General features: G+C 38.9%; 1 protein-coding gene across 1 annotated transcript; it reads right to left on the reverse strand.

The window, feature by feature from the left end:
* Positions 1-321: 321 nt before the first annotated feature.
* On the reverse strand, positions 322-27,952 carry MCOLN3 (mucolipin TRP cation channel 3). Its single transcript, XM_067712915.1, has 12 exons — positions 27,725-27,952; positions 23,766-23,933; positions 17,667-17,820; positions 16,436-16,517; positions 16,263-16,359; positions 10,641-10,740; positions 7,451-7,563; positions 7,218-7,367; positions 3,980-4,081; positions 3,749-3,871; positions 2,639-2,845; positions 322-944 (listed from the first exon to the last, which is right to left on the reverse strand). The coding sequence occupies exons 1-12, from the start codon at positions 27,950-27,952 to the stop codon at positions 810-812; spliced, it is 1,659 nt and encodes a 552-aa protein (XP_067569016.1). The 3' UTR covers positions 322-809.
* Between the last annotated feature and the right edge of the window lie 26 nt (positions 27,953-27,978).

Here is a 27,978-nt window from a genome sequence, read left to right on the forward strand (position 1 = left end):
AAGAACAATATTCACAGTGAAGTTTATGTGGAGGAAAAAAATGCTACCCTTTTCTGTGAGACTGAATGTGCCTAGGAGGGGCACAGCACATCATGCACTTTTCACAAGGCTGTGCAAGTACCAATAAAACAATCCTTGTGGGATCGAATATGCATTTGGTATGCAGTTTAATTTTCATAGGTGTATAGAATACTCCTTCAACTTTGTCCTTTAACACTAAAGGAAAAGAGAAAACTTATACTAAAAAACCTGATCTGCTCCAGAACTAAAAGCGGTATCAAATAACAGTTGTCCTTCATAGCCAAATACAAGACTGTTAGCTGGTGATGTTTATTTCTTTCTTATTCTTTCCTTTAAGAGATTTTAAAATGCAATGATTACTGGATATACAGCAATCATCCTCTCTCTCAAGGACAGCCCCTGAGAATGGTCCAGGCCAGGGTCGGTGAGTTGTCTGAGGTCAGTTCAGGCATGGTTTCCACTGATGACACAGTCAGAATAACTGGAAGCAAGAGTAGAGAAGGGTATGGAAAACACATTCTAAAGCTATGGCAAAAATAAACAGGACAAGAATCCAAGAGTTTCCCTCATCAAAGTTAGGTTTAAAAAAAAAAATAAGCCCAGCCTAAAGCTGCAAAGACATTAAATATTGCTTTAAAATATAAACACAGTTCTTGATGAATTACAGCCATCAATTTGCTCAAAATAATAGTCTTCAAACATACTACATCTGATCTTAAAATATCCATTTTGTCTCCCAACTCAGCTACACATTATAGTTCCCTCCAGGGCATAGATTAGCCTAATAGCTACTTTTTACAACAGCAGAATATAGAGACTGCAGGCTCTTCTTCTAATCTGTACTTTCCAGAATTGGGCAGATCTTTGCACTCTGATATAAATACACGAAGTTCAGTCTCAGGGAAGCCATCTTGTTGGTAATGCTATACAGAAGAATAAAAAAAAAAAAGTTTTCATTAATAAGTCCCCTGAAAACAGCTTTATTTCAAATTCAAAGTGGATCATTTAGCTACACAGGTGGGGATTTTTCTAAAGGGATAGTTTACTTGCTTCCAAGTATTTTCGTGGGGATGTAGCCTCTAGAGCCAGTCTTAGGTTTGGCTAAGGAAAAGTGGGTCTAGGATCCTGCAGTGTCCTGCTCTCTTTTGTGGGTCTGATTCAACCCCAGATGGGCATGTTGAATCTGAGAGCTCCTTCCAGGTAAAATCCAGCCTGCACACCCTTATGGAGTCTGTCTTCCAGACAGACAGATTTATTTAAAGGCCTAATATTTATATCAGTTTGGGAGTCTAAGATCTCTAGAATGGGCCCTGACCAGCAAGGATCAGAAAGGACTCGCCCATCTGACAAGTGCTCTGAGACCATGGAAGCAGGTTAACATCTAAACTACGAGTTTTAGGCTTGTGTCATCCAGAGCTGTCAACTCATGTTATTCTTTGAGACCTCAGATGTCACCCTCTAATAATATATATATATAGCTCTCTGCATGCAGAGTTGAAGGTAGTGAATTTTTAGAGCACCATGGAAAGGGATTTGTACAGGTACAACTACCTTCTTTCCCAGTCTCCTTGGTGACTCTAAGCAAGTCTGCCAAGCAAGTATTGAGGACAGTCGGTTCCTGACATCTGATTCGGTAAGAATGAAGTCAGAACCCGGGCTTCGTGAGCAAGGTATTTGTAATTATCAATTCATAATCCATCAACTCCTGATGGTCTTTCTCCTTACATTCGCATGGCATCATGTTTCATTACGCCTCTCATGCTCAGAAAGAAAAGTCCCCAAGTGGAAGTGTCTATGCCGATAGTATACCTAACAGTATAATGTTATTAGAAATTTAAATACAGATGGATATTTATTCTGCCTTTCCATATTTCAAAGGGCTAAAACTGATTTTTAAATATTCAATGTGGAGTGACAATATGAATAACAGCTTTTCAAATCATGTTTCTGACTGTGTAACACACACATGGCTCATACTTGACACATTAATCCCCTGACTGTTCTGGAGACCAGGCCTCTGGGGTAGTCCCATGCAGGGGTTCATTCCAAATGAAGAGGTCAATTTTTTTTTATGAAAAGTGGATTTTAAAAGCTCCCACAAAATTTTGACTGTTTCACTCACTCAGTATCTACTGATCCTTATAATTCTAATAAACTATTTGAAACCCTGTCTGAAAGAGCACAATTACTCAGAGACAAAACTTTCAACATTCTAGAAATTCTATTTCTCTTTCATTTCTGTTTTTAGTAACTAAAATTGAGACCCTTCTTCTCTACCCTGAAGAAACTACCATTCCATTGATCCCCTCCCCCTCAGGTACTGTATTTTTTTTTTTTTTTTTTTTTTTTTTTGCGTTACGCGGGCCTCTCACTGTTGTGGCCTCTCCCGTCGCGGAGCACAGGCTCCGGATACGCAGGCTCAGAGGCCATGGCTCACGGGCCCAGCCGCTCCGCGGCATGTGGGATCTTCCCGGACCGGGGCACGAACCCGTGTCCCCTGCATCGGCAGGCGGACTCTCAACCACTGCGCCACCAGGTAAGCCCCAGGTACTGTATTTTATTGCCACTCTGCAAGTTCTAGGAAAATGCTGCTCCTCCTTGTTCTTGACGAACCTACCTTAATTGTTTCATACGTGTCAGTGATCAGTGCAATAAAAAGACTTAAAATCATGTATATAAAGAGGCTGATGAATGAGTAGAGGTAAATCCTGCTAAAGAGCCAGACCAAGTAACTCTTCTGCTGCATGTTTGCAAATGTGGCAAACATATCATCTCCATTTATCAGCGAGAAAAGGCACTCAGAGACCATGTTCAGAGAACGGAACTGGAAAAACAAAAAAGAAAAGTTCACTTTACTAGGTGTTCCTTCCCATTGGAGACACTGATCATGACACCATATTAAAAATAGTGGGACTAGATATCTTAAGTTACCCCTTCAAACAAATAACCTGGGGTAACCACAAGCATTTTTTTTTTAACAAGAGAAAATCACACCAAAGTTTGATAACATGTACACATTGGAGACACCCAGGAAGATGGAGTCATTCCTCCAGGCATTTGTCTTGTGATGTACGTAACATGTACATGCCTACTGTTTTTCTTGGAACAAGCAGCTCCTTCAGACGCTCCTCTTAATAGGAGCAGCCTGAACTGAAGATAGGAGAGCTGGTCTGCACCTTCAGTGCTTTTCTGAGTCAAGCTTTACCCTCCCATTTACCTTGGTAGAAAGAGATCCTTGAAATGCTTCTGTGAGAAACACAGGTCCCAACCATGCATCCTCATGCTTCTCATTTTAAAGTTCATGCCATTTAAGATGATGGCATTACACTCAAGACTATAACTCTGGTGAACAAAATATTCAATATTTCTTCAAGTTTCTCCCTATACTACTTTTTAAAATAAAGTCAAATTTCAATAAGACTTAACTAAATAGCCCACTCTAGTATATATCGATGAATCAGATTGGCAAGTTTGACTTCGCTGACGGTAAGAAAGACTTAATTATCTGCCATATTCCACAAAAGGAGTTGAGGCAGTCAAGTGAATCAGTTATCCTCTCAAGGTGGTCTTACCTTACCAATTTATAAACTTGGCAATAGATACATTACCTACAACATTTTAAGGCTGAGCCACAAAGTAAAAGGAGCTTATTTTAAAAGGATAACGAGCCACTGGCACTACTCTGAGAGCTTAATAACAACAAGAAAAAAAAATTGTTTACCAGTACCTTATCATGGTAAGGCCCCAGCACAATCCATCCACAGAAGCAATAGCCTAAATAAATCATAGCTGCACAGCAGCAGAACCTGATGACGTTGGGCAGCGCTGCCTGAAGGGTGAGAATCAGGAGCTGGGAAAGTAAGAGACGTCATTAGAACCCCTCTGTCCTTTAGACAAAGCAGTGCAATAACTTTGAAAGAGAAATACCAGCAGCTTGGAGGACCGTGGAATTCCTTACATTGTATTTCTGAAAGAAACCAAGGTATCGGATGACTCCTAGCCACACGAGCATGGTAGAGGTACCAAGAAGTATGCTACAGACATCATAACTTGTCAGACTCTAAAACAGAGTGGAAAAAATAATCAGTTATGTAGCAGAAATTCATTTGGGGCAAAAATTATTTGTTGAGTAGCAATGAGTCGGCACTGTTCTAGATGCTAAGGACAAAGCAGTGAACAAACAAAATTCCCTGCCCTCGTGAAGCTTATATTCTAGTGTGGAGAGAGAGATGATAGAAATAAACTAGCAAAACCCTCAGTACATTAGCTGATGGTAAGTGCTGAGGAGACAATTCAGGGGAGGGGATAAGGGAAGGCTGTATGTTGCATTTCAAATAGCATGGACTGATCACTGAACAGGTGGCCTTTGAGTAAAGACATGAAGGGAGTGAGGGAGCAAGCCAAGCAAAAACCTTGTGGAAGATTTCCAGGCACAGGGACCTGTAAGGGCAGAGGCCCCAAAGCAGGAGGGCACCTCGCAAGATAGTGAGTCTGGCTGGAGTGAGCTATGGGGGAGAGTGTGCAGTCACAGAGGTGAGGGGGCAGGTAGTTTAGGGCCCCATGAGTGTAATTTAAAAACTTTACCTTTTATTCTGAATAGACTGGGGAGATTGAGGCTCTGAACAGGAGTGATATGTTGGGAGCAGATTGTTGGAAGAGTGAGACGGTTACTGCAATAATGCAGATGAGAGCTGACGGTGCCTTGGACCAGGATGGCAACAGTGAAGGTGATGAGGTGATTTTTTTAAGGGAGACAAATAGGATTTCCTCTTGGATGAGATATGGAGGAGAGGGGTTAGTGAAAGAGAGGAGTTGAGGATGAATCTACGGCTTTTGTCTTGAGCAACGGAAAAGAGTTGCCATTAACTGAACTTAGAAAGGCCATGGAGAAGCAGGTTTGGACTGTGGAGGTGGAGATTTCAGGAGTTCTGTTTCAGGTATGTTAAATTTGTGAGGCCAGGTAGACATCCAGGTGGAGATGTGGAATAGACAGTTGGATATTTGAGACTGGAGTTCAGGGAATAATTCCAAGCTGGAGATAGAGATTTGAAAATCACTGGAAAATAGACATTATTTAACACAATGGGACAGGATGAGATCACCAAGACGGTGGCAGAAAAAGAAGGTGTCCAAGCACCGTGCCTTGAAATACTGTCACTTTCATAGGTTGGTGAGATGAGAAGGAACCAACAATGGAAAGTCAGAAGACCAGCCAGTGATTTCGGAGGAAAACCAGGTAAGTGACAGCCAGTGAAAAAGTTCATCAACAAAGAGGGCGTGCTTGCAGTGCTAAAAGCTGCTGATTGGTCAAAATGAGGATAAGTAATTGATTATTGAATGTAGCAACATGAGAGGTCATTGGAACATTGCCCTGGAGTGGCAGGGCAGCCTGAATGGGAATGGGAAGCGCAGAGTCAGAAACAGGATTAAATACTCTTTTGAGGTATTTTGCTGTATAAAGGGAAGCAGAGAAATGGGGAAGTAGCTGGAGGGAGAATAGTTTGAGATTTTGCCTTTTTAGAAAGGAGAAAAAAAAAAAAAAAACATGCTGATGGAAATGTCCTGGTAGAGAATGAGAAATTGAGGATGCATGAGAAAAGGAGGAAGAATAGCTGGACCCATGCCCTGGAGTAAGCAAGCAGGGACGGCATCTGAAAGGCAGGAGGTGGAGAAGTTGGCCTTGGATAGTAACCTAAATAATATATCTACAGTAGCAGAGAAAAAGCAAAGCATATGGGCACTGATGCTGGCAGGTATATAAGTGAAGTGGGAATTTGTGGAATTCCTATTTTGTTTCCATTATTTTGTGAAATAGGAAGTGAGGTCATCAGCTGAGAGTGAGGATGGGGCAGGGAGTATTACAAGCTTCAAAAGAGAAGAAATATGAAATGATCAGCTAGAAGACAGGGGAAATGAATAGCTTAGAAAAATGCAGAAAGATTGTTGGACACCATTAAAGGCTCATTGAAGTTAATGGTAGGTGAGGTTGGTAAAAATAAAGATTTGCTGTAAATCTCCCCCTACTCCTCCTTTTTTGGTCCCTACAGTTAAACATCTATTCTAATGATATATACTACATTGACATATAGTGACAGCTGCTCCATGGCCTCCTAAACCCATTCTCTCTTTCTGAGGTACATGCCTGGGCTATCTCCCCCAGTTCCCTTGCCGTTAGATGTGACTAAATTCTATCCAGTAGGACTGAACAGAAATGAAGGCTGCCATTCTGAGCCAGGTTATAAGACTGTGAGAGACCTACTACCATACCAGGTTTTCCCTTCCATGGGTTGCAATCTGTTTGTGAGGCAACCCAGCATCAATCATGCAGTCTGGGTGAGCCCTTAATGGTCGGCAGAGAAAACGATGGGACAAACTTGGATTCCTGAATGGTGTGGAGCTGAGCAACTTGCCAGCACATAAAATCCACCCTGACTATTACATGAGGGAGAAATAAACTCCTGTCTTAACTGAGCCATTGCATTTGGGGTCTCTGCCCAGGAATCTGAACCATAAGAGGCTCCCCACGGATCATACTCATATTTAGTTGTAGTCAGGCTAGAAAAATATAAATTTGAACAAGATTAGTTTGAACAGTATTCGTTTTGTTTTGTCTTGTTTTTTATTTTTGTTTTGGGGGAGGGTTGATATCCAGGCTGGATTAGTCCTAACTTAAAATGGAAAATCTTGTAGTACATAAATAGGAAAAGTAGGAAAATGGGAATATTCTCCATTTAAATGGACAAAGGGAACAACTGCAAGGACTCACACAATAGTAGTTTGGCCTCACTTCCCTCCACCTACCCCCAGCCGACTCTTTTTGTTGAAGATTCTGGTATTTCTTGTAAGAACAACAAAAAACACCTTTTACTTTAGTTACCTTGGAGTGTGTATGGCTTTTGGTGTGTGTAAGAATTCACAGGCCCCACCCCCAGAGTTCACATTCAATAGGTCTAACGTGGGGTATTTACCAACTACCCAAATGATCCTGATGCAGAGGACTGTGAATCACACTTTGGAAAACTCAGCCTAAAAGATTTCTGGACTAGATTTTTACAAGTTACTGTTATTTCAGGTTTACTCAATAAAATGTTTGAAAGAAATAATTTACTCTGTGAATTCTTAACGTTTTGGAAAAAATAAATGATCGTTCATGCAAATCTGATACTAACAATGACATAAATAGGAAAAAATTTTACCTTAGCTTGGATTTCCATTTTCAGAATTGATCCAGTAATGGTTAATATGTCACTAATAATAATCATAATATACCATCCATTGACGAATTCCATTCGATCAGAAACAGAAACTTCCTTCTTATAATGGAGGAGGAAAAAATTGACAAATTCCTTTCGGGAGAAGAAGGGAGGCACGGTGAATTTCTCTATCAATCAAAATGTCCATCACATTCCTAGAAAGCAGAGATCCCTACCTGCTGAAGCTGAAGTCCTTTCACCACAGATCGAACACACAGGATTAACGAAGCCAGGCATATCAGAATAACGAAGGCATCAAAGATCATCATGTAATGAGTGTTCTTCTGAACTGGAAGGAAAGTGGATTACCTGCTTATGCAGTGCAACATTAATATGGTGACATATACTTCTTATTTTTCTTTTCATTTTTAGCCTCATTTATTTTAATGGCCGCATTGCATACTTCAGTATAGATGTACAATACTGTATTTGTAAAGACACTTGGATTGGAATCTGGTTTTCCCTGCTACAAACCGTTCTCCAGGTCCTCTTTGTGCACAGGTGCAAGTGATCCTTTAGGTGGATGAATATCCAAAGATGGAACTGTTGGGGTAAGGCATATGCATCTTTCTAAAAGAAGATCTAAGAAATTGCTCTCCAAAAAGATCATGAAAGTTTACATACCTACACATACCTCCACATCTGCTCCATATTCTTTAATTTTTGCCAGTTAAAAGAGCAAATGATTTGAAATGCCGTCTTTACCATGTATCACATGGCCGTTTGTATTCAAGTACCATATCTTACCCTTCTGACGTTTTCGTGTGTTGTAACGCCTAAGAAAAATACCTCTCATTACTCTTTCCTAGAATTTCTGCTGGCTAGTCTTGCTTGTTATATTTCCATATATTCTTCAGGGCCAGATTGTCAAATTCCAATAAAAATCCTACAGGTAGTTTTGGGGGGGAGTCACGTTGAATTTATAGATTAATTTAGGAAGACTTGACATATTCATCATGTTGAATCCCTTGTCCAAAAACATAGTGTGCCTTTTAATTGATTCAAGTCTTCTTTCTGCATCCTTCAGAAGCATTTTCAAGTTTTATACGGATCCTTCACACTATGTTTAGAATAATTTAAATAATTCAAGCATTCTTTGCACAAAGACAACAAAGAGAAAAGGCTCAGATACAGATTCTTCCATGAGTATTTAAAGACTAAAAGTCCTTCTTTTAAAAATCATCACAACCATCCATCAAAGATCTTTATATATCAACTTGTAGTCTTTTGTTCTTAATACCGTTAGGGTTCCTGCATATCCTATTTAAATATACTTATCTAGGTATAAAATACTTATTAAGCATCAGGTGTGTTTCTACATGTTGAGAGTATAATGGGTGAACAAGACAGACGAAGCCCCTGACCTTGTGGAACTTCTATTCTACTCCAGCGATATAAGAGAAAAAAGTGAACAAGTAAATGAACGAATTATTTTCTGACAGGAGTAAGAGATATGAATAAAGTAAATCCAAATAGCTAACATGTATTGAGTGCATTTCCTGCCGGGCATAGTTCTAAGAATTTTATAGGTTTTAACTCACTTGCACCTCACAGCAACACCCACGAGGTAGATGTGATTATCCCACTTTGCAGGTGAGAACTGAAGCACAGAGAGGTCACAGAACTTGCCCAAGGTTCCACGGCCAGTAAGTGGCAAAGTCAGGATTCAAACCTTTGCAGTCTGTCTCCAGCATCCATCACTCTGTGTTAGTGGCTCTTAGCATCCCTTGGGAACTTGTTAGGAATGCACATTCTCCTGCCTTACCCTAGACCCAGTGAATCAGAAACTGTGTTTTCCTAAGCTCTCTAGGTAACACTAAATTTTGACCACCATTGCTGAGGGAGCTTTGGGTGGGGGAATGGGGAAAAGAAAGGTTCACTTATACCGCACAATGAAGGAAGGCCTCACCAAAGAGGCAGTGGGTTTTAGCTGAGACCTGAGTGACAAGGCAGAGCCACCCATGCAGAGATTCTGGGAATCAGTCCTCCCAGCATAAGCAGAGCCAGGTGAAGAGAGGTGGGCAGAGGGCTGGCCGTCACATGCTCTCTTACAGAGCGTGTCTTTACTTAACAAGTTGTACTGCTCTATGCTGATAGAAAGAACTCAAGACTATTCTGAAATGAAGCATTCCATAATTTTGTCAAGAGGCATCTAATTGTCACACGAAGGACTAAATCTACTTCAGAAAAACTTAAAATTCAAGAAACAAACATTTGAGAGAAAGCCTATGTTCCAGGCACCTTCATATGCTCTCATTTTCCCTATTCTCAAGTTTGTGGAGAAGTATTACAATGTTTACAGATGACAAAACAGGCTTGTGTTTCAAATAAACAACTTTGTGATTGAAATAAAAGTTTGTGATTCAAGATCTTCATATATTTGAAGTTACCTATTAGTGAAAAGAATGAAGACATTTTATTTTATTTTATTTACTCATACTATCTCATTACTACATCTGAACTTCGTGAATCCATTAGTAGGAAACCCTAAAGCAATTATTATACAAGTATGGTCTGAATAAGGATTCCCTGCACATTCCTGGGTCTCACCCCCAGATCTACAGACTGTCTTGTATGAAGCTGGAGAAACTGCATCTTAGCAGGTACTTAGAATGATGCTTCTTTTCAATAGAATCTGAGACCCTCTGACCTAATCATTAAAATCTAGCACAACACACCACTACATATCAATATAAGGGACTAGGAAATTAGATCAATTCTTCCCAGTCAGTTTTATCCAGTTCAGCTCCAAAATTCTCAGTGATACTCAGTTTATACCTGAGTTTGTGTCCATATTTCTAGGAATGCACCCTTTCCTTATTTCGTCTACTTTTTTGACCTAGACAGAAGATAATTATAAGGTGTGGGATACTTCAGGGTCAAATCCTACCTGACTTCTCCCTGGCTGTATGACCCCATACACACCAAAATTCACTGAGCCTTAGTTTCTTCATCTGTAAAAATAGGGATGTCACCTAGCTCAAAGATATTTTAAAATATTGAAGTGAGGAAGATGTAGGTGGAAGTATTATACTTATGCAATAAGCACTCGATAAACATTGGTTTGAGTATATGTGATTTTCTTTTTGCTGGGGGGATTATAAGCATTTTTTTCTTTTTGGTAAGGAATAGGCCAGTGAGGGCACATGGAGAAGGCAGGAAAAGCCATTGTGATTACTAATAACTTGGGAATTACTTGGAACATCAGACAACTACAATGAATTGATCTACTTGCAGAGAATTAGGGACTTGGGTATGGTCCAATTCTTTCATTTAATGTTCCACACATCCTTGGGACAAGTAATTTAATAACCATTTAATATTATTTAATAACCATCTTTAAAACTAGTAAAATTCATCACTTACTTGATCCAGATACGTGCCAGTCTTTACATTCTCTGATGGAAATGTCATTATCTAAACTTATCTTAATTCTTCCACTGTGGGCTTTGTTGTCAAATGTTATCTGTGAAGAACAGGAAAAGGGTAAAAAACATGCCTATAGCTTTTCTTTTTTCTTTTTTTTTTTTTGCGGTATGCAGGCCTCTCACTGTTGTGGCCTCTCCCGTTGCGGAGCACAGGCTCCGGACGCGCAGGCTCAGTGGCCATGGCTCACGGGCCCAGCCGCTCTGTGGCATGTGGGATCTTCCCGGACCAGGGCACGAACCTGTGTCCCCTGCATCGGCAGGCGGACTCTCAACCACTGCGCCACCAGGGAAGCCCATACCTATAGTTTTTAAAGCCAAGATGCCTCTATGCATTAATTAGGAAACAATTCTTCCAAAGTTACAGGAGACCCAGACTCTCATCTTTGACCTGTCGCTAACTCTGCTCAACCTTGGGAAGTTCTTTTTATTTCTCTGTGAGCTGAGAAAGTTGAACTAGATCTTCCATAGAGAACATTTAGTCTCTACAATCCTGCTTCCAGGACAGTATTCAAGCCCTGAACCACTTATAAAACAAAAGAATTTCCCCCTCCTTCCCATTCTAAGCACCTCTAGATGCCCTCTTACAACGGGCAAGAGCGAGTACAAGTATGTTTTCCTCCGCCTTCCAGCAGAGCCTCAGCTAGGGATAGATTTTTAATGTTGTTGTAATTCTTACTAACACAGATGCTCATTATTTCTGTCTTGAAACATTTCAAATGGAGCTTTTTTGATTTTCCTTCTAGGACCAGATTTCTTTATCACTATAGAACCATATGTATTACAAAAGGTGTGGTCACAGGGAACCAACAGCATGTCTGGCTTCAACGATAACCATTTTGGGACACCAGGCACCAAAGCCATGCCAGAACACCTTTCATAGTTCTTCCATTGTCTTCCCCTTCTAGCTCCTTCCACTTTCCCCTTGCATACACCAAGAAGGCAAGCTAAGGAAATTAGTCTGGTTTGGGGGTTTTGTTTTTGTTTTTGGTGCCTCTTCTCTCAAGTCCTAAAGAAAAAGAAAAGTTCTTTTAAAGTCTGTCATTTAAATGAGTTTTATTGAAAATCTTCGTGTGCGGTAATCAGATACCACTTCAAATATAAGATTTCAAATAAACTTAATAAGTTTAGTCACTCTGTTTCTCCTCATGTTGGACTGTAAGTTTCTTCCCTTGACCAGCAACCAAGGACATTGCTAGTGTCTGTCCATCTCCATAGCTGCTGAGGGAACCAGCCCACAGCCTCACATAAGGAAGATGCTCAGTATTATTTGAATGAGTCAGAAATCCTTGCCAAGGGAAAACCATGCTTTTCCCACAAAAAAAGCCTCAGGGTCTTACAAATAGTAGGTGCTCATTAAATAAATTTTGGCTTAATGTCAATCACATCTAAGTAAGGTTTAGAAGAAGCTGAATTCTTTAAATGAAGAAGAAAAAATACTGGGTGTAATTAACAACAGATTAGATAGTACAGACAAAAAAAAGATTGGTGAATTTGAAAACACAGCAATAAAACTATTCAAAATGAAAGAAAGAGAAAAAAAAAGACTGAAAAAAAAAAAAAAGAAAGAGAGCTGTGGGACAACTTCAAGTACCCAAATATACATATTATTGGAATCTCTGAAGAGTGGGGGGAAAGAGACAGAAAAATATTTGAAGAAATAACACTGAGTAAATGTCAAATATAATGAAAACTATATACCCATAGATCCAAGATACTCAATGAACCCCAAATACAAGAAACACGAAAACTACATCAAGGCATATCAGAATCAAATTGTTAAAATCAGAGATGAAGAGAAAAATTTTAAAGAAGCCAGAGGGGAGAAAATACATCCCATACAGAAGAACAAAGATGAAGAAGACAGCAGATTTCTTAGCAGTGACAGCAGTTTGTATTGTTTGTATTTTTAGTTTGTAAAAGAGCAACATCTTTAAAGTACTGGGGAAAAAAACAGTCAAACTAGAGTTCTATACCTAGTGAGACTATCCTTAAAAAATGAAGGTGAAATACTTTTTTCAGACATATAGAAGCTGAAAGAACTTATTACCAGCAGATCTGCATTATAAGAAATGTTAAAGGAAGCCCTTCATGCAGAAGGAAAATGATACCAGATGGAAACCTGGAGCTACACAAAGGAATGAAGCACTTGAAATGATAACTACATGGGCAAATATAAAGACTTTTAATTATTTAAGTTGCTTTAAAAGATAACTGACTGTTTAAAGTGAAAATAATAACAATGTATTGTTCCAGTTTATATCTGGAAGTAAATTGTATGACAAAAATAACGCAAAGGCCAAGATGGGAGAAATGGAAATATACTGTCAGGTTTTTATGCTATACATGTAGTGGTATACCATCACTTGAAGGTAGGCTGTAATAAGTTATATATGTGTACTAGAAACCCTAAAATAATAAAACAAAGAGTTATAGTTAATAAGACAACATATGCGATAGAATGGAATCCTAAAATATACTCAATCCAAAAGAAGGCAGAAAAAGAGAGGAATCATATTAACAATCACAGGCAATTTAAATGATGTAATAAGCACCTTAATTAAAAGGTAGAGATTTTTAGGTTGGACAAAAGAAGCAAGACTCAACTATATGCTGCCTAACAAGAAACCAACTTTAAATATGACACAAATAAGTTTAAAAGGGTGGGAAAAGATATGCCATACTAACACTAATCAAAAGAAAGCTGGAATGGCTATATTAACATCAGACAAAGTAAATTTTTGAGCAAAGAATATGACTAGGGTTAATGAGTGCCACTTCATAATGATAAAAGAGTCAGCTCAAGTGGACACAGAATCCTAGATGTTTATACACCTAATAAAGAGCTTCAAAATACAGGATGAAAGAATTTATCAAACTACTATGAATGAACGCTAATGCACTACTTTTACATTATAAATCCAACTGGGCACACACAGGATAGGCTTAATAAACAGCTGTTGAATGAATCAAATATCTACTACATACCATATACTTTGGTAGGTCCTTCATATATGTTATCTTCTATCTCAACAACAATTTTGTCAGGTAGGTAGGCATTAATTCTGTTTTACAAATGAGAAAACTGAGGCTCAAACCAATTAAGTAATTTGCCTAAAGTTACATAGCTACTTACTGGTGAGCTGACATTAAAATCTAGGCTTGTCTGACTCCAAAGACCTTGCATTTTATATCAGGCATGCTGCCCCAGTTCATGTTTACTTACGGCAATGAAGTTGCACTAATGGCTTTTATTATCAAACTACCTGATAGGATATAAGTTCCACCACAGTTCTGTGAGATGCACTGCTAAATCCACACTGCACAGATATAGCTTGGGATAATTCTACAAGAATGGCAAAAATATTACATTTGATTGTGGCTAAAGGCCAAGTTGCTTTTACTGATGTAGTGAGTCATGACAAAGGATCTAGTGTTTTGTTTACTCAATCAACAAATATTTGAGTCACCTACTATGTTCTCTGAGGGATGAAAAGATAAAATGGTTCCTGCCTTCAGGGAGCTTTCAGTCTAGTAGAGTTGATGATAAAGACCTACAAAATTCTAAAACAAAGGAGAAGGTGGTAAGACATACAAAATATAAAAATGAAAACAAAATCTGGGAGTTCAGAACACAGAATGTATTGCTAACTGAGGAATCACAAAAGGGTCCATGAAGGAGCTGTCAGTTGACCAAAGCCTTTAAGGATTATAAGACTTCTGAAAAGTATCATTTTCCATGAGAGACAGAGAGAAAGAGAGAGGCAGACAGACAGACAGAGATACAGATAGAGAAGAGAGAAGACTGTGTATAATAGCTCAGTTTTTTAAAAATCAAGTAATTTTGAAAATTCATAACTTGCTGGTTAATATTAAGATCAAAATCTGTAGCCCAAATAAAAACAGTCTTATAGAATTAGTGCTTTTTCTTATTAAGTAATATGCATAATTATTACATTGTCCTATATTCTGAAAATATTTTTAACCTCCATTTCTGAAAACTTGATTTCTTACAGCCAATCAGTTAAGTATCGTGGACATAACTTTTGATATAAACTACTGCTGAAGTAATAGAAATTTGGACCACATGAAGGCAAGCTGTTATCAAATGCTGTCCTGCATATGCCGATACAGCATTGTGTTACTACTGACTCAGATCCTCGTGAAGTGATGAACTCACATGAGGGGCATCTTGTGCTGCCTAGAGAGCATCAAAAGCTCCATCTGCAACTGGAAGACAGAGAACATAGATGTGATAGGGTAGGCTGAAGGCGAGGAAGCTAACCAGAGCATTAGAGGCAGCACAAGGGAGGCACTGTGAGCAAAACCCAAAGGCTACAAACATCCACAGTGAGGAAACTGGGTAGCAAGAACCCTTGGCAATGACCTTAAGCAGACTGCCACTGACTGCTGAGAGCTGACCATACAGAGCCTACAAACCTCTGTTCCTTTTGTATTTGAACACCTACTCTGTGCCAGGCACTGACCTTGGTACTAAAGACACAGCGGTGAACAAGACAAGGTCCCTGCCCTCGGAGAACTTACACTGAGGTACAGAAGACAGATAAATAACAAGTAAACAAGTTAGTACAGTAGCCACCCCTTATCCATAGGAGATATATTCCAAGACCCCTAGTGGATGCCTGGAACCGCAGATAATACCAAACCTTATATACAATGTTTTTTTCCTAGACATACATACCTATGATAAAGTTTAATTTATAAACTAGGCACAGTAAGAGAGTAACAACAATAACTAATAATAAAATAGAACAATTATAACATATACTATAATACAAGTTATGTGAATGTGGTCTCTCTCTCTCTCTCAAAATATCTTGTACAAATTAAATGCCTTTTTCCATCTTAACCACTCACTTATCACACACTTTGGACATAATTTTTGCAGTTTGGGGTGCAACAGCAAAACTAGCATGGATTTCTTCTTCCGTCTTCACAACGTCATGGATAGAAGATTTCTTCTTCCTGTAGATTTAGCAACCTTAGCATACATTTTTTTTCTTTCTTTATTAAGTTGAGAGCTTTCACTTTTTCACTTAAAGGAATCTTTTAGCATATCAGAATTGCCAGCATCACTACTCTTGCCCTTTGGGGCCATTATTGAGTAAAATAAGGGTTACTTGAACACAAGCACTGTGATACTGGGACAACTGATCTGATAACTGAGACAGCTACTAAGTGACTCACGGGTAGGATACACTGGACCGAAGGATGATTCATATCTGGGGAGGGTCAGAAATTTTTCATTATGCTACTCAGAATGACATGCAATTTAAAATTTATTTCTGGCATTGTCCACTTAATATTTTCAGACCGAGGTTGACCTAGGGTAACTTACCTCAGAAAGCAAAACCGCAGATAAGAAGGGACTACTTCATAACCAAATAGAGCTAGCTGAACCAATGCTTCCCCTGTGCACATCCAAGTGGGATGGGAACATCCTATACATTTGATCACCCCTTAATACAAGTAAATAAGCCTGTAACTAGATAAAACTATTTTTCTCCAGATAGGAATCAAATTCAGCCCAGCCCACACTTACAGTCAGAGTAAAGTCGTAACAATCCGGGAGCTCGTGATGACGAATAGTCTGCAGATTAATGGCCTTCAATTTAAACTGCAGATCCACTGTTATGAGTCTAGAAGACAGGAGACTTCAGTGCAGTGAAAACGTATACACGCAAACATGAGTTACACTCCCATCTGTTCCCTCACCTGTGAAAGTCCAGCAGTAACTTGAGTTTTTCTTCTAGTGTTCCAACGTGAAAAGGTTCATCTGGTGCCACAAAGAAACATTCTGCCATAGAAAGGAACAAACCATAATATAGTGCCTAAAATAAATATAGAAAACTGTATCTTGAAAGGATCATATGTTTAAAACTAGATATTCAGATTCTGGTATTTTTGTAAATTAAGATTTTTAAAGCTAAACATCCATACCACGTGGTTACAGTGATTTATTTGTTTTTAATACGTGACTATAACATTTCTGGAGTGGATGGGGGTAGAGAAAGATCTGAACTCTATCTCACTAGTTTTCTACAGAATGTCATCTTCCTTTCTGTCTTTTTAAGCTTTTTAAACTTTGAGGCCCTTCTTCCTTTTTGTATCCTAAGCATATGTTTGAAGCATCTGTAGCGTCTAAGATAAAATTTTCTACGTTTAAAGGATCTTTTTAAAAAAATATTATGTTGACAATTTTTCCTCAATAAACACTGTTTTAAAAAAGGAAGATAGCATATTAGAAGATTTTCACTAGTCAGTACTATACCCTTTACTATTCTTCTCAAAGAAAAAGTCCCAGTGGCTATTGTTAAAAGTACTTACTTTTTGACTCGATGACCTAAGTTAATGTTTTAGATACAAACTGCAAATAGAACTTTGCTAATAAGAATAAGCTGTGCTATTCTAAGTTCTGGTTTTCATTCCCTGCCTGGCCCCCCAGGCCCAGCCTACCCCAAAGACACTGAATAGTGAAGTGCTGTTGAGCAGAGAGAGTTTTATATACATCAAGAATTTGCAAGCAAACTGTTTTATAAGGACAATATCTGTCTATTTAACTGGCTTATCCAGCAGAGAGGCTGTGGAATAAAGTGGCTAAGGGCATGGCCTGGGTCAAATTTCAGCACTGCCTCTTACTAGCTCCATCATGAGCAGATCACTTAACCTTCTGAGCCACACTTCAGTCTTCTATAAAACAAGGATAATAATAAACTTGCCTCGTTGGTTTTTGTGGGAGTTTTTGTTTGTTTGTTTGTTTTAAGAATCATGAGTTATAGTGAAGTACCTGACACAACTCTGATAAAGTTCTTACTATGACCTAATAGCACAGGCCAAATCAATGTTTTCAGAGATGAAATTAGTATAAATAAGTATAAATTGATTTATAAATAAGTACAAATCAAGGAGTTAAAAATGGAAGTTCTAGCTTATAGAAGAACATCACCAGTTTCAATTTCTGGATCAATGTCAAAGGTATCATTTCCAGGACAGATGTTTCCTTGCTTGTAGAAGTGCTGACAGATGGCCATGGCTGACTGCTCCGTACCCTTGTTCTCATAAGCGTGATTCCCAACTGAGATGTTGCGTAGCTGCAAGTACTTCAACCAAAAAGAGAAACAGAAAAAGTGGAACATCCAGACAGGTGGAAGTGAAGCCATGATTCCCCTCCCTCCCTGCCTTTGAAACGGCAGGTTCCCACCTCCTGTCCATGTGGAGACTTGCACGCTAATATGCAGAGTAATTAACATGCTACTGTGCACCAGGACCGCAGAGGTCAAAGAGCACTCTTGAATTAATTAGAGTTCTGGGTTCAGGTCTCATTTCTGTGACCTTGAGCAAGTCATAGACTTTATGAGCTGCTGCTTTCTTATCTGCAAAATTAAAGGCTTAATTTAACCTTAAATAAATTCTCAGGTTCTTTCCTCCTTTAAAGAACTATGTTTAGGAACTGACTTTTACATTTAATGTGAATATAAATTTTATTTATCTTTGAACTATTTACTATAAAGTCAGAGTTCTGCTTTACCATAATATAGGAAATGGGATAAAATTGTTCCAGGGTAACCAGCAAAACTTTGTCTAAAAATAATGTATTTTTTAAATCTTTATCTTTGTAAGAACACAGCTTGGTCACTTTTATAGCAATTTTCTCTTACCGAAAGCCCTCCCATGGCTTCTTCTCTCTCAGAATAAACTTCACAGCTCTTTTCCAGGGCCTGTTAAGCCCTGAGAGACCTATAGCCCTATCCCTGGCCCTTCCCTTACTCCTTTGCACACTTGCCTTAAACATACTAAATGTTTTCTAGCCTCTAGGGCCTTTGCTGTTGTCACTCCTTCAACCTGAAATATTCTTCCCCAGACTTCAAGTCCCCAGAGAGGTCTTTTCTGACCATCCTGAGTCCATTGTTAATATTTTATGCCACTTAATTTTTTTTTTCATAGCACTCATCACTGTTGGAAATCAACTGATTTTGGCTAAACTTGTTTAAAATCCATCTCCTCCATTAGAATGTAAGTTCCACAGGGCAAGGAGTTTATCAAGTCCACTGCTCTAACCCCAGCACTTAGAACGGTATTGTAGGCAGATAGGGTAGGGGAGGTCCCTGGAGAAAGAGAACAGGCATGGCTTTCTTGATATAAGAGAAGCCATTTTTGGCCTAAGCCTTTTTGTGATCGAATGTTGGTCCTTGAACAGGTCTCAGTAATTAATAATATTAAGGGAACAATAGAATGCAGAAACAGGCAAGAGAAGTAACAACAGCAAAGATAATACATCAATTGTAAAGATTCCCAGTTCTGTTTCCATGGTAAAGATTAGCCCAAAACACTTAACTGCCAGGTCAACTGAAATCTAAGGGATGATGATGTTAACCTTTTCTGACCCTCGTGACTTCAATCAACTAAAACTTGGACTCTGTTGACCGCCCAAGCTCCTTCATGATTATACACGTACCCTTAGCTTAAAACTTCCCCAATTTTGCTGTTTGAGGAGACACTGCTTTGGGAAAGATCCCTGGTGTTCTCCTTACTTGCTGCAAGTAATAAATCCTTCCTTCTCCTGACCTTTGGCTCGGTTGTGTCTTTTGGTGTGACATCCACCAAGAGGCAAACCCAGTTTTCAGGTAACAGTATGAGACACAGTCAAATTAACAGTGAGGTGAAAATCACTATAACGTGATAGTGCAGGGGTCCCCAACCCCCGGTCCGCAACCTGTTAGGAATCAGGCTGCACAGCAGGAGGTGAGCAGCAAGTGAGCAAAGCTTCATCTGCCGCTCCCCATTGCTCCCATTACTGCCCGAACCATCCCCAACGCCACCGGTCCGTAGAAAAACTGTCTTCCAAGAAACCGGTCCCTGGTGCCGAAAAGGTTAGGGACCGCTGTGATAGTAGATCTTTGTTCGCTAGAGCTAATCTATGCACACCAAGATGGTAAGTTGCTCGGATACGATTTGTGATTATGGCACCAACCTTTCTGCTAGCATTGGGATTGGGAAAATGAGCCAGAAATCTACAGTGATATAATTAAGCTGCATCACTCATTAAACAGCATTATGTCCTACATATAGGGGGAAATAGTATAATGCTGGAGATATTCAGTTTTGAGCTGTTTGTTTTCCATACAAGGAAATAAGTGTCTTAAATCTTTATAAAGCTACTCTGAGTCAAACTGGTAGTTTTACACTGGGGTGTCGGGGAGTAAGAGGTAAACAGTACATTAAATGAAAAAAGACGTAAAAGATATTGAATGCGGTAAAGTACCAGGGTGCCTGGAATAGGGGATGTGTACTGGGAGGTAAAGCCAGAAAGGCAAGCAGGGGTCATGAAGCAGTCGTACCTACATGGGGCCCTGTAGCCCTTCTGAGCACCCGCTCCTTGTGAGGCAGTCCCCACAGGACTTACTTAAAGATCTGAACCTCCTACCTTAGAAACTTGAGTCTTAAACCTTGTAAAACCTTGAGACACAAAAGATCCAAAGTGCAGGGCTTCAGGTACATGCTAACGTTATAAGTGATGCTACGGCCAGACTTCCTTGCTATCTTAATAAGGCTCCTCATGGAGGTCTGAGCACCTGCAGGAGATGGATGTTGTAGGCAAAGAGTGTTGCCTGCCACTCCAATAAACAATAAGTATTGCCTGCCATCAAGCCTTCAGCCACCGCAGTGGCATCACGGGTGTGCTCTGAGGGGAATTCAGGATGGAGAAAAACAGATTACTGGTCCTGGATAGTTAAGATGCATATCAAAGGAATAACTGCCATGAGCCCAGGCTCTTGCATCTTCCCATACATAGAAAGGCACTAAAATCATTAATTTGAGATATCTGGGTTTTTTTATGATTAGCAGTAATCTTTTGATGTTTCATTACATGGGTTTTTGTTTGTTTGTTTGTTTTGTTTTGTTTCAGCAAAAGCCCTCTTTGGAACAGTCCCTCAGAGCTATCTGAGAGGCCGTCTTCCCGGGCTGTAGTCTGCAGCGATGTCCTTGAATAAAACATAGTTCTCAGCTTTTAGGTTATGCATTTTTTTCAGTTCAGGGGCAAGTGGCAGGACCATGTCCAGCTAAAGGGCAGCTCTGGAGCCTGAGTCAGAGGACTCTGGGACCGGAATGTGGTGTGGGGCTATTGTTGAAAGGCAGGTGACCTGTAGGACTGACTGATGGGGCACCTAACTGGCCATGGCCTCTGTGGGGCATTAATCAGGCTGGACATCTGTCCCTACTTGCCTCTGCAGCTCTGCCTTGAGGGAAGTAGTTTTTCACGCAGATCCATGGGCCCCAGGTCACCCTTTGGAAGACAATATAAAAACACGTTAAAGATCCTTACCTGAGTAATGTGGCACCCAAAGTAAAGCAGATTAAAACCGATTGCTCCTTGATTATAGATGGATTTTTTGTGGCCCCTCTGTGATCACTTGATCTCAACACATGAATCTTTTGAGCTCTTTCATTCATTCACAAACATCTGAGTGCCTGGGATGTACCTCCACCTTCCCGGGATAAATATATTAATATGTGGCACTTAACACTGTTATATGTATAAAATGAGGAGTATTATGCAATCAAATCTGTGATTTTAGATGAATCCTTTAGAAAACATTCAAGAAATGGTAGGGAGGGAAAGGAGGGAAGCCAACCAGAAGTAGGGATATACAGACTATGTTTGAGCTGCAAGAATAAATGGTTCCAAGACCCTGAGACCTTTAAATCTAAGCAAGTGATCAGAAAGAGAAACATGTCTGGGGAGCAGGTGGGAAGAGGACAGGAACCCGTTCTGGTCGGAGTGGTTCTGAGGTGCTCGTGAGCTGTCTGCATGCAGCAGTGTGAGCAAATGGTTCAGGGTCACCTCTCCTGGCAGTGGCTGAGGCTGTGTAGAGGAGGAAATTCTGTAGGAAAAGGACAAACCTTTGAGGACTGCCTTAATTGAAGGGGCGGATGAAAGAAGGAACCCAGTAAAGATGGCCCAAACATGACTGATTGCTAAGAGCCAGGACATAGTATAAAAATAACTAGGTCTTCGATATTCAAATATATAAACATATATACTAAACCAAAGTGATGCTGTTATAACCAGTGTTGGATCAGGATGAACCCTAGAGGTTATGCAGTTAGATGGCATTTTAGGGCTCTACTGTTCAGGAAAACTAATTAGTCATGGAACTAGCTCTAAGGACTGAGAAGCTACTGTCTTATCTGTTCATTCTCCTTGGTGACTATCACCGCAACTATCAAGAGATTTCCTTACAGAAAACAAAGATCTTTCTTTCATATCAGTCTATATTTTCTCTATTCAGTTCTCTGGAATCGTGTAGAATAACTGACCTCATTAACAACTAAAACTTTATTTATGAATATTGTGATCAAGATACTTTTTTTTTTTTTTTTTTTTTGCGGTACACAGGCCTCTCACTGTTGTGGCCTCTCCCGTTGCGGAGCACAGGCTCCGGACGCGCAGGCTCAGCGGCCATGGCTCACGGGCCCAGCCGCTCTGCGGCATGTGGGATCTTCCTGGACCGGGGCACGAACCCGTGTCCCCTGCATCAGCAGGCAGACTCTCAACCACTGCGCCACCAGGGAAGCCCTCAAGACACTTTTTACCTTCAGTTTAAAATGCCTGATAGTGATGTAGAGAACAAATGTATGGACACTAAGGGGGCAAAGTGGGGCTGGGGGTGGTGGTGGTGGGCTGAACTGGGAGATTGGGATTGACATATATACACTAATATGTATAAAATAGATAACTAATAAGAACCTGCTGTATAAAATAAAAGAAAATAAAATTCAAAAAAAATAAAATAAAATGCCTGATAGCGCTCAGAAGATGGTAGGGAGTCACTTGCCCTAAGTAAACCCCACCCCAATTAATATTATCTACCTATATACTAGCACAAGGAATCTACATGCAATTCTGTAAAGAACACGGAAATCTGATAAACAGAATGGCCTGACTGCCAAATATTATATTTTTAAGACTGCTCTTAGGCTTACTATATAAAAAAGGTAAAAATGTTTTAGGAGGAATTTAATGAACTGTTTACATCTTGCCTCTACCCGCCCCTCCCGCCCAAAACCAAACTACCAATTTGGTTCAGCGTAGCTTTAGATGAACTTAATAATCTTAAAACAAGAATGTCAAAGCTGAATATCTCCAGCATTTTACTATTTTTTACCTTACAAATTGTAGGGCGTATTTCTATTTAACAACATATTTAGCTTACTTCTATTACTATAGATTTCTGGCCAATTTTTGTAATCTGAATGCGATCAGAAAGCCTTAGCGTCACAAATACGTATTTTATCTCACTGTGCCTAGTTTGCCTCCAGGATAAGGAGAGCCATAATTGGACTATAATAATTTTTTGAAGAAGAGTTGTAATGTTTTTGAAATGTTATCTACAGACTAACTCAGGTTAGAAATACTGACTTCAAGAAAGCTTCCAACGATTCCCACAAAATAGGAGATTTTGGACTTGAGAAAGTACTATTTGTAGCAAAAACAAATTGATCAGAAACTCTGAATAGAAACTTGAATCATCTGTATGAAAAACAAGCTTCCTTTTTGAGGCAGTTAATCAATATTACAATAAAATCATTGTCATGTATGACATAAAGGCCTTACTTATTTTTTAAATGAAATTTCAGGTCTTGGTTACTATACACACTCTGCAAAGTTAATATTCTCATTATTTGTTAAGGGTCCCTGAAAGTATAAGCTCTGAAGACTTAATGACTACTTACAGCCAAGGTCATGGTTAATCATTTTAAACCTTTGAGGTTCTCATGCCAAGCCCTAGCTCTGACTCTTTCAATTAAGTCTTTAAAGTTTCTGTCTTTCTGTTACTAAAGAAAAGCTTTTCTCAACTTCTAGTTCTGTTAAAGGTTGTTGGCAACGTTAAAAAAAATTTAACTGTTTTATACATGTCATTTACATATTTCATTAAAAAATGTTCACCCTTGTACAACTGAATGCCAGTTTCTATTATGTACATTGCTAACAATTTTCCAGTCTAATCTTTTTCCCAAGTGAAGAATGCATGTGTTTGTTTACCTGGTTCACTGCGAAGAGGATCTGATCGTATACATCACTTTGTGTATACACTGCATATGTGTCATCCATTCGGTCTATATATCCTTTTAGGAAGAGGTGTTTGAATGCTATAGTGTTCTCTTCCTTGAAAGCTACCACCATCTGGTTACTTAGCCCAAAAAAGATCAGCTTAAAAGAAAAAAAGAAAAAGTAAGTGGGTCAAAAAGTAATGAAATAAAAGTTCTCTACAAAATGATCAATTCATCTATTCAAGATTCAATGCCTAATTAATCCTGAATATATTCAATAGAAATTAAAAGTTTGGCAGCTGTGAATTAATTTGTCCTTAAAGATAAGGTGGGTTTCTAGTTTTAAAATAAAAGAAAGTGATTTTGCATACTTTCAACATTTATTTTCATGTACGATCCCACTTATGACATTTTCCCTACCAACAAAAGCTTTAGGAGTTCAGAGAAGCCCTTTAGGAGTTCTTTAGCTCAGAGAAGCAAGGTAACTGACTAAGGAAGTTGGAAGGTTTCTCTAAGGAAGAAAGAATAATAGAAACCCTAAAATATGTGCATAACTTGGTCAGGGGACATTTGAGGAACACGGGGGAAAGGCCAAGAAGGTCGAGTTGAACTTAGCACTTTGGGGGGACATTGAGGACACCAGCATAATTCAATGAGAGAAATAGTGAGAAAAAATGTGAAGAGAAAGACTGGAGTCAGATGGTGCAGGGGCTTGAATGGCAAATAGAAGAGTTCAAAATGAATTCTGTAGAACAAAAAGGTCTTGAAGCAGGTGTACAATACAACCTAAGAAATATCTTACATAAGTTTAAGTCCTATAATCAAACTATATTCCTAGGTCTAATTACCAAAACTGTGACAATAAGGCCAAAAATAAAAATATTATTTCAACTCATCTCTAAATTAAAATATATTAACGTAACGTATCCTTAACATTCATGCAGGATTGACCCCAGAGTTTTACATGAAACTCAGTTGTCCTCTTGCTCTCTCTCTCCCATACACACACACACACACACACACACACACACACACACGTGTGTGCACGCTGTAAGTTTAGAACATATATTTTGACTTAGATAGCAGAGTAAGGGGGGCAACATATATTTTATATGGAAAAGGGGAACAACACTGAAAACCTATGTTCCATACACTATTGCAGGAAATTTCTTTATACTAATACCACAGCATAGTTTCTAATACACCCATTTTACAGATGCATACATGAAGACTCAGAGAAGTTAAATAATTTTTACAAGTCACATCAGTAGCAAGTATATAGTCAAAATTCTAACCCAAGTCTAACAGACTAAATCCAAGCTCTAACCTATCCAAGCTCATGCTACACAAAGTATCCAGGGTCTGATCAGGGAAAAATAGAGACAGTAGACCAATCTTTTCACCTCTCACCTCCCCTTGTGACATATGCCCTGTATCCCACACATGTCATCACTCTCTACCTAACTCGACTCTCATTTCTAAAGAGCCTCTTTAAGCTGGGTCCTATTTAAATCTCAGTAAGATGATAGCTTGATATTCCAGGGATTTTACATCTATCGAAGCTGATGATTAAAAAGCCTCCAGAGAATTCCCAAAGGTATTTTTACCGATTCATTCAAATATATGAATACCTTCACAAGCCAGCACCGAGCTAGAAGACACAGTTCCTGCCTTCAAGGGCCTAGGGGCAGACAAGAGTACGACTGGCAGAGAGAACTACTATAATTCAGAGACTGAGCCAGGCAGTGTGAAAATGAAACTTTTAGTAGGGTGCCTATCATCATAGCCATCTTTCTTTTGCTGCTGCAGACACAAAATCTCCAACTTAACAGAAATACCACTGTCTTTTCCCTGAAAAGAGGAAATCTGTCATCAAGTCACCCTCATTTGCTCAATTACAGAGTCTTTATGTAATATTTGTTTGATTGTTCCAATGTAGATTAAGGAAACATCACAGTTAAGAAAAACCCTCAGTTACTAAAAAAACTTACCTAAATGCCTTTTATATGCTTATTACTAACAGGCTTAACATCTTAAACTGTTAGTCAATTTTCCTCTTGACCACCCTAGGAAACACAGGAAAGTTAGATGAGCTTCCTAAATCTTTTAGGACTTGAGGATATGGGGAGGTGGAAGGGTAAGCTGGGACAAAGTGAGAGAGTGGAATGGACATATATACACTACCAAACGTAAAATAGATAGCTAGTGGGAAGCAGCCGCATAGCACAGGGAGATCAGCTCGGTACTTTGTGACCACCTAGAGGGGTGGGATAGGGAGGGTGGGAGGGAGGGAGACACAAGAGGGAAGAGATATGGGGACATATGTATATGTATAACTGCTTCACTTTGTTATAAAGCAGAAACTAACACTCCATTGTAAAGCAATTATACTCCAATGAAGATGTTTAAAAATTAAAAAAAAAAAGAACATAAGTCTTAGAGGGAATAGAATCTGAGTTTGAATCTCAGTTCTATTCTTCTAGTTTCCTGACTATGACAGGTTATTTTACTTCACTAAGCCTCTGTGTTTTCATCTGTGTAATGGGGATGCTACTACCTAACTCTGATTTGTTTTAAGAATTGAATGTGATGATATAAAATGTTTAGGCCGAAACACAGTAAACACACAAGTGGTACCTATCATTCTAAGTAGAAAATATTCATGTTCAACTGACACAGGCTTTCCCTCCAACTTATCAGAAATAACACAGATAAATATTTTCACTATTGTGACACACCACATTATCAGCTGGAAGTTAAGAATTTCAATTCCAGCTTGCCAAATATACTGAGAACTGAACATCCATTTTTATGTTGATATGTTAGAGGGAGAGAACACGTGCCTCTAAAGTCTTGATTCCGCCAGTGGCAGTACTAGTCAGTACTAATCACGTGGCTCTATAAATATCAGTTCCTTATTCTGTAAACCAAAGGATTCCAGTATTTATCCAATAAAAGTATTGTTGAAATTAAATGAAATAATGTCCTGGAACAAAATAATCACTCAAATGTCAGTTTCCTTTACACAACACCTAGCATCAGAAACGTAGGCAAGAATTTCACCAACTTCATATGACTGTAGAAATAGCCTTAGCTTCTAACACCTTAAGCATTTGTTCTCAATTATCAGTTAAGATTAGCAATTTCAGAGTTAAAAAAATTCTCCTTGAATACCAGTTGTTTATGTACTTATGCATTTTTCACCAAATTACGAGAAAGTATTAATAAAAATAAACGTATCACATCTATTTTTCCTATTAAAATCTTTTATTTTTGCCCCTTTGCTTTTAACAAGAGATAGTTACTCTCACCAGCAGGAAAACATACCTTCGCAAGAGTAAATCATAAGTATATATAAAGAATCACAAAATATAATTTCCCCCCAAAATGTTAAGAGAAGGCAAGGAAATGAGATTCAACATCTCCTGAAATGAAGTCTCATATTTCACTACCTATGCTACTCCTTTTAATCAACTCCACATTCTTCCACCTCAGGGCTCCCATGATCACAGGGACGGGAGAATCCAAATACTCTTAACAAAAATCCTGAAGTTTCTGAAGAGACAGAAATTCTCAGGAAACTAACTAGGGGAAAAAAAAGAATCCTCTGGTTGGGCAATAGCTAGTTTCCACAGTTGATTTAGAAACCTTCAGCTAAGCTTCTTGATTGGAAGCCAAATATTAAAATTTTCTTTTCCTGCAAACCAATTACATTGTGAGTAAAATTATAACTTCATGAAAGATGAGAAGGAAAAGAGTTAGAGAAAACAAAAAAACCAAAGTCTTCTTTCACAAATATTGAAGTGGGAGGGTTTAAGATTGCATATCTCCTTAATTATTGTTCTTTATTATGCATACAGTTAAAAGTTATAAAAAATAAAACAAAACTGTCCATAGTTCTCTTTGTTAGTAAAAGTAGACTTCGCTAATCTCATGATCTGAGATCGTTACCTGGATGGTTACCATTGCCATTTTTAGAATTTGTATGGCAAGTTTCCACGGTTTTCTACCTCGAGCCCAGAACTTCTCACAAGGATTCATGAAAAAAAATTTGAGTTTTCGCCTCATCTGGTCTTCTAATAGAAGCTCCTCAGAGGGAGATGTATGCTGGTTAAAAGTGCAACGATTTTCTTCTTCATGAGAGCTGCAGCTACTTATAACAGCCTCAGGATTTGCCATCTCTGGGAGGAAAAAAAAAAAAAAAC

This window comes from Pseudorca crassidens, chromosome 2 (genome assembly GCF_039906515.1).
Source record: "Pseudorca crassidens isolate mPseCra1 chromosome 2, mPseCra1.hap1, whole genome shotgun sequence".
Lineage (NCBI taxonomy): Eukaryota > Metazoa > Chordata > Mammalia > Artiodactyla > Delphinidae > Pseudorca > Pseudorca crassidens.

Excerpts from the sequence above, each read along its gene's own strand:
- MCOLN3 (XM_067712915.1), bottom strand. The coding sequence starts at position 27,952 with ATGGCAAATCCTGAGGCTGTTATAAGTAGCTGCAGCTCTCATGAAGAA. Across the intron at positions 17,821-23,765 it reads TCCTCTTCGCAGTGAACCAG|TACTTGCAGCTACGCAACAT; the intron begins GTAAACAAACAC and ends TTTTGGTTGAAG. Across the intron at positions 945-2,638 it reads ACACGTATGAAACAATTAAG|CATTACCAACAAGATGGCTT; the intron begins GTAGGTTCGTCA and ends TCTTCTGTATAG.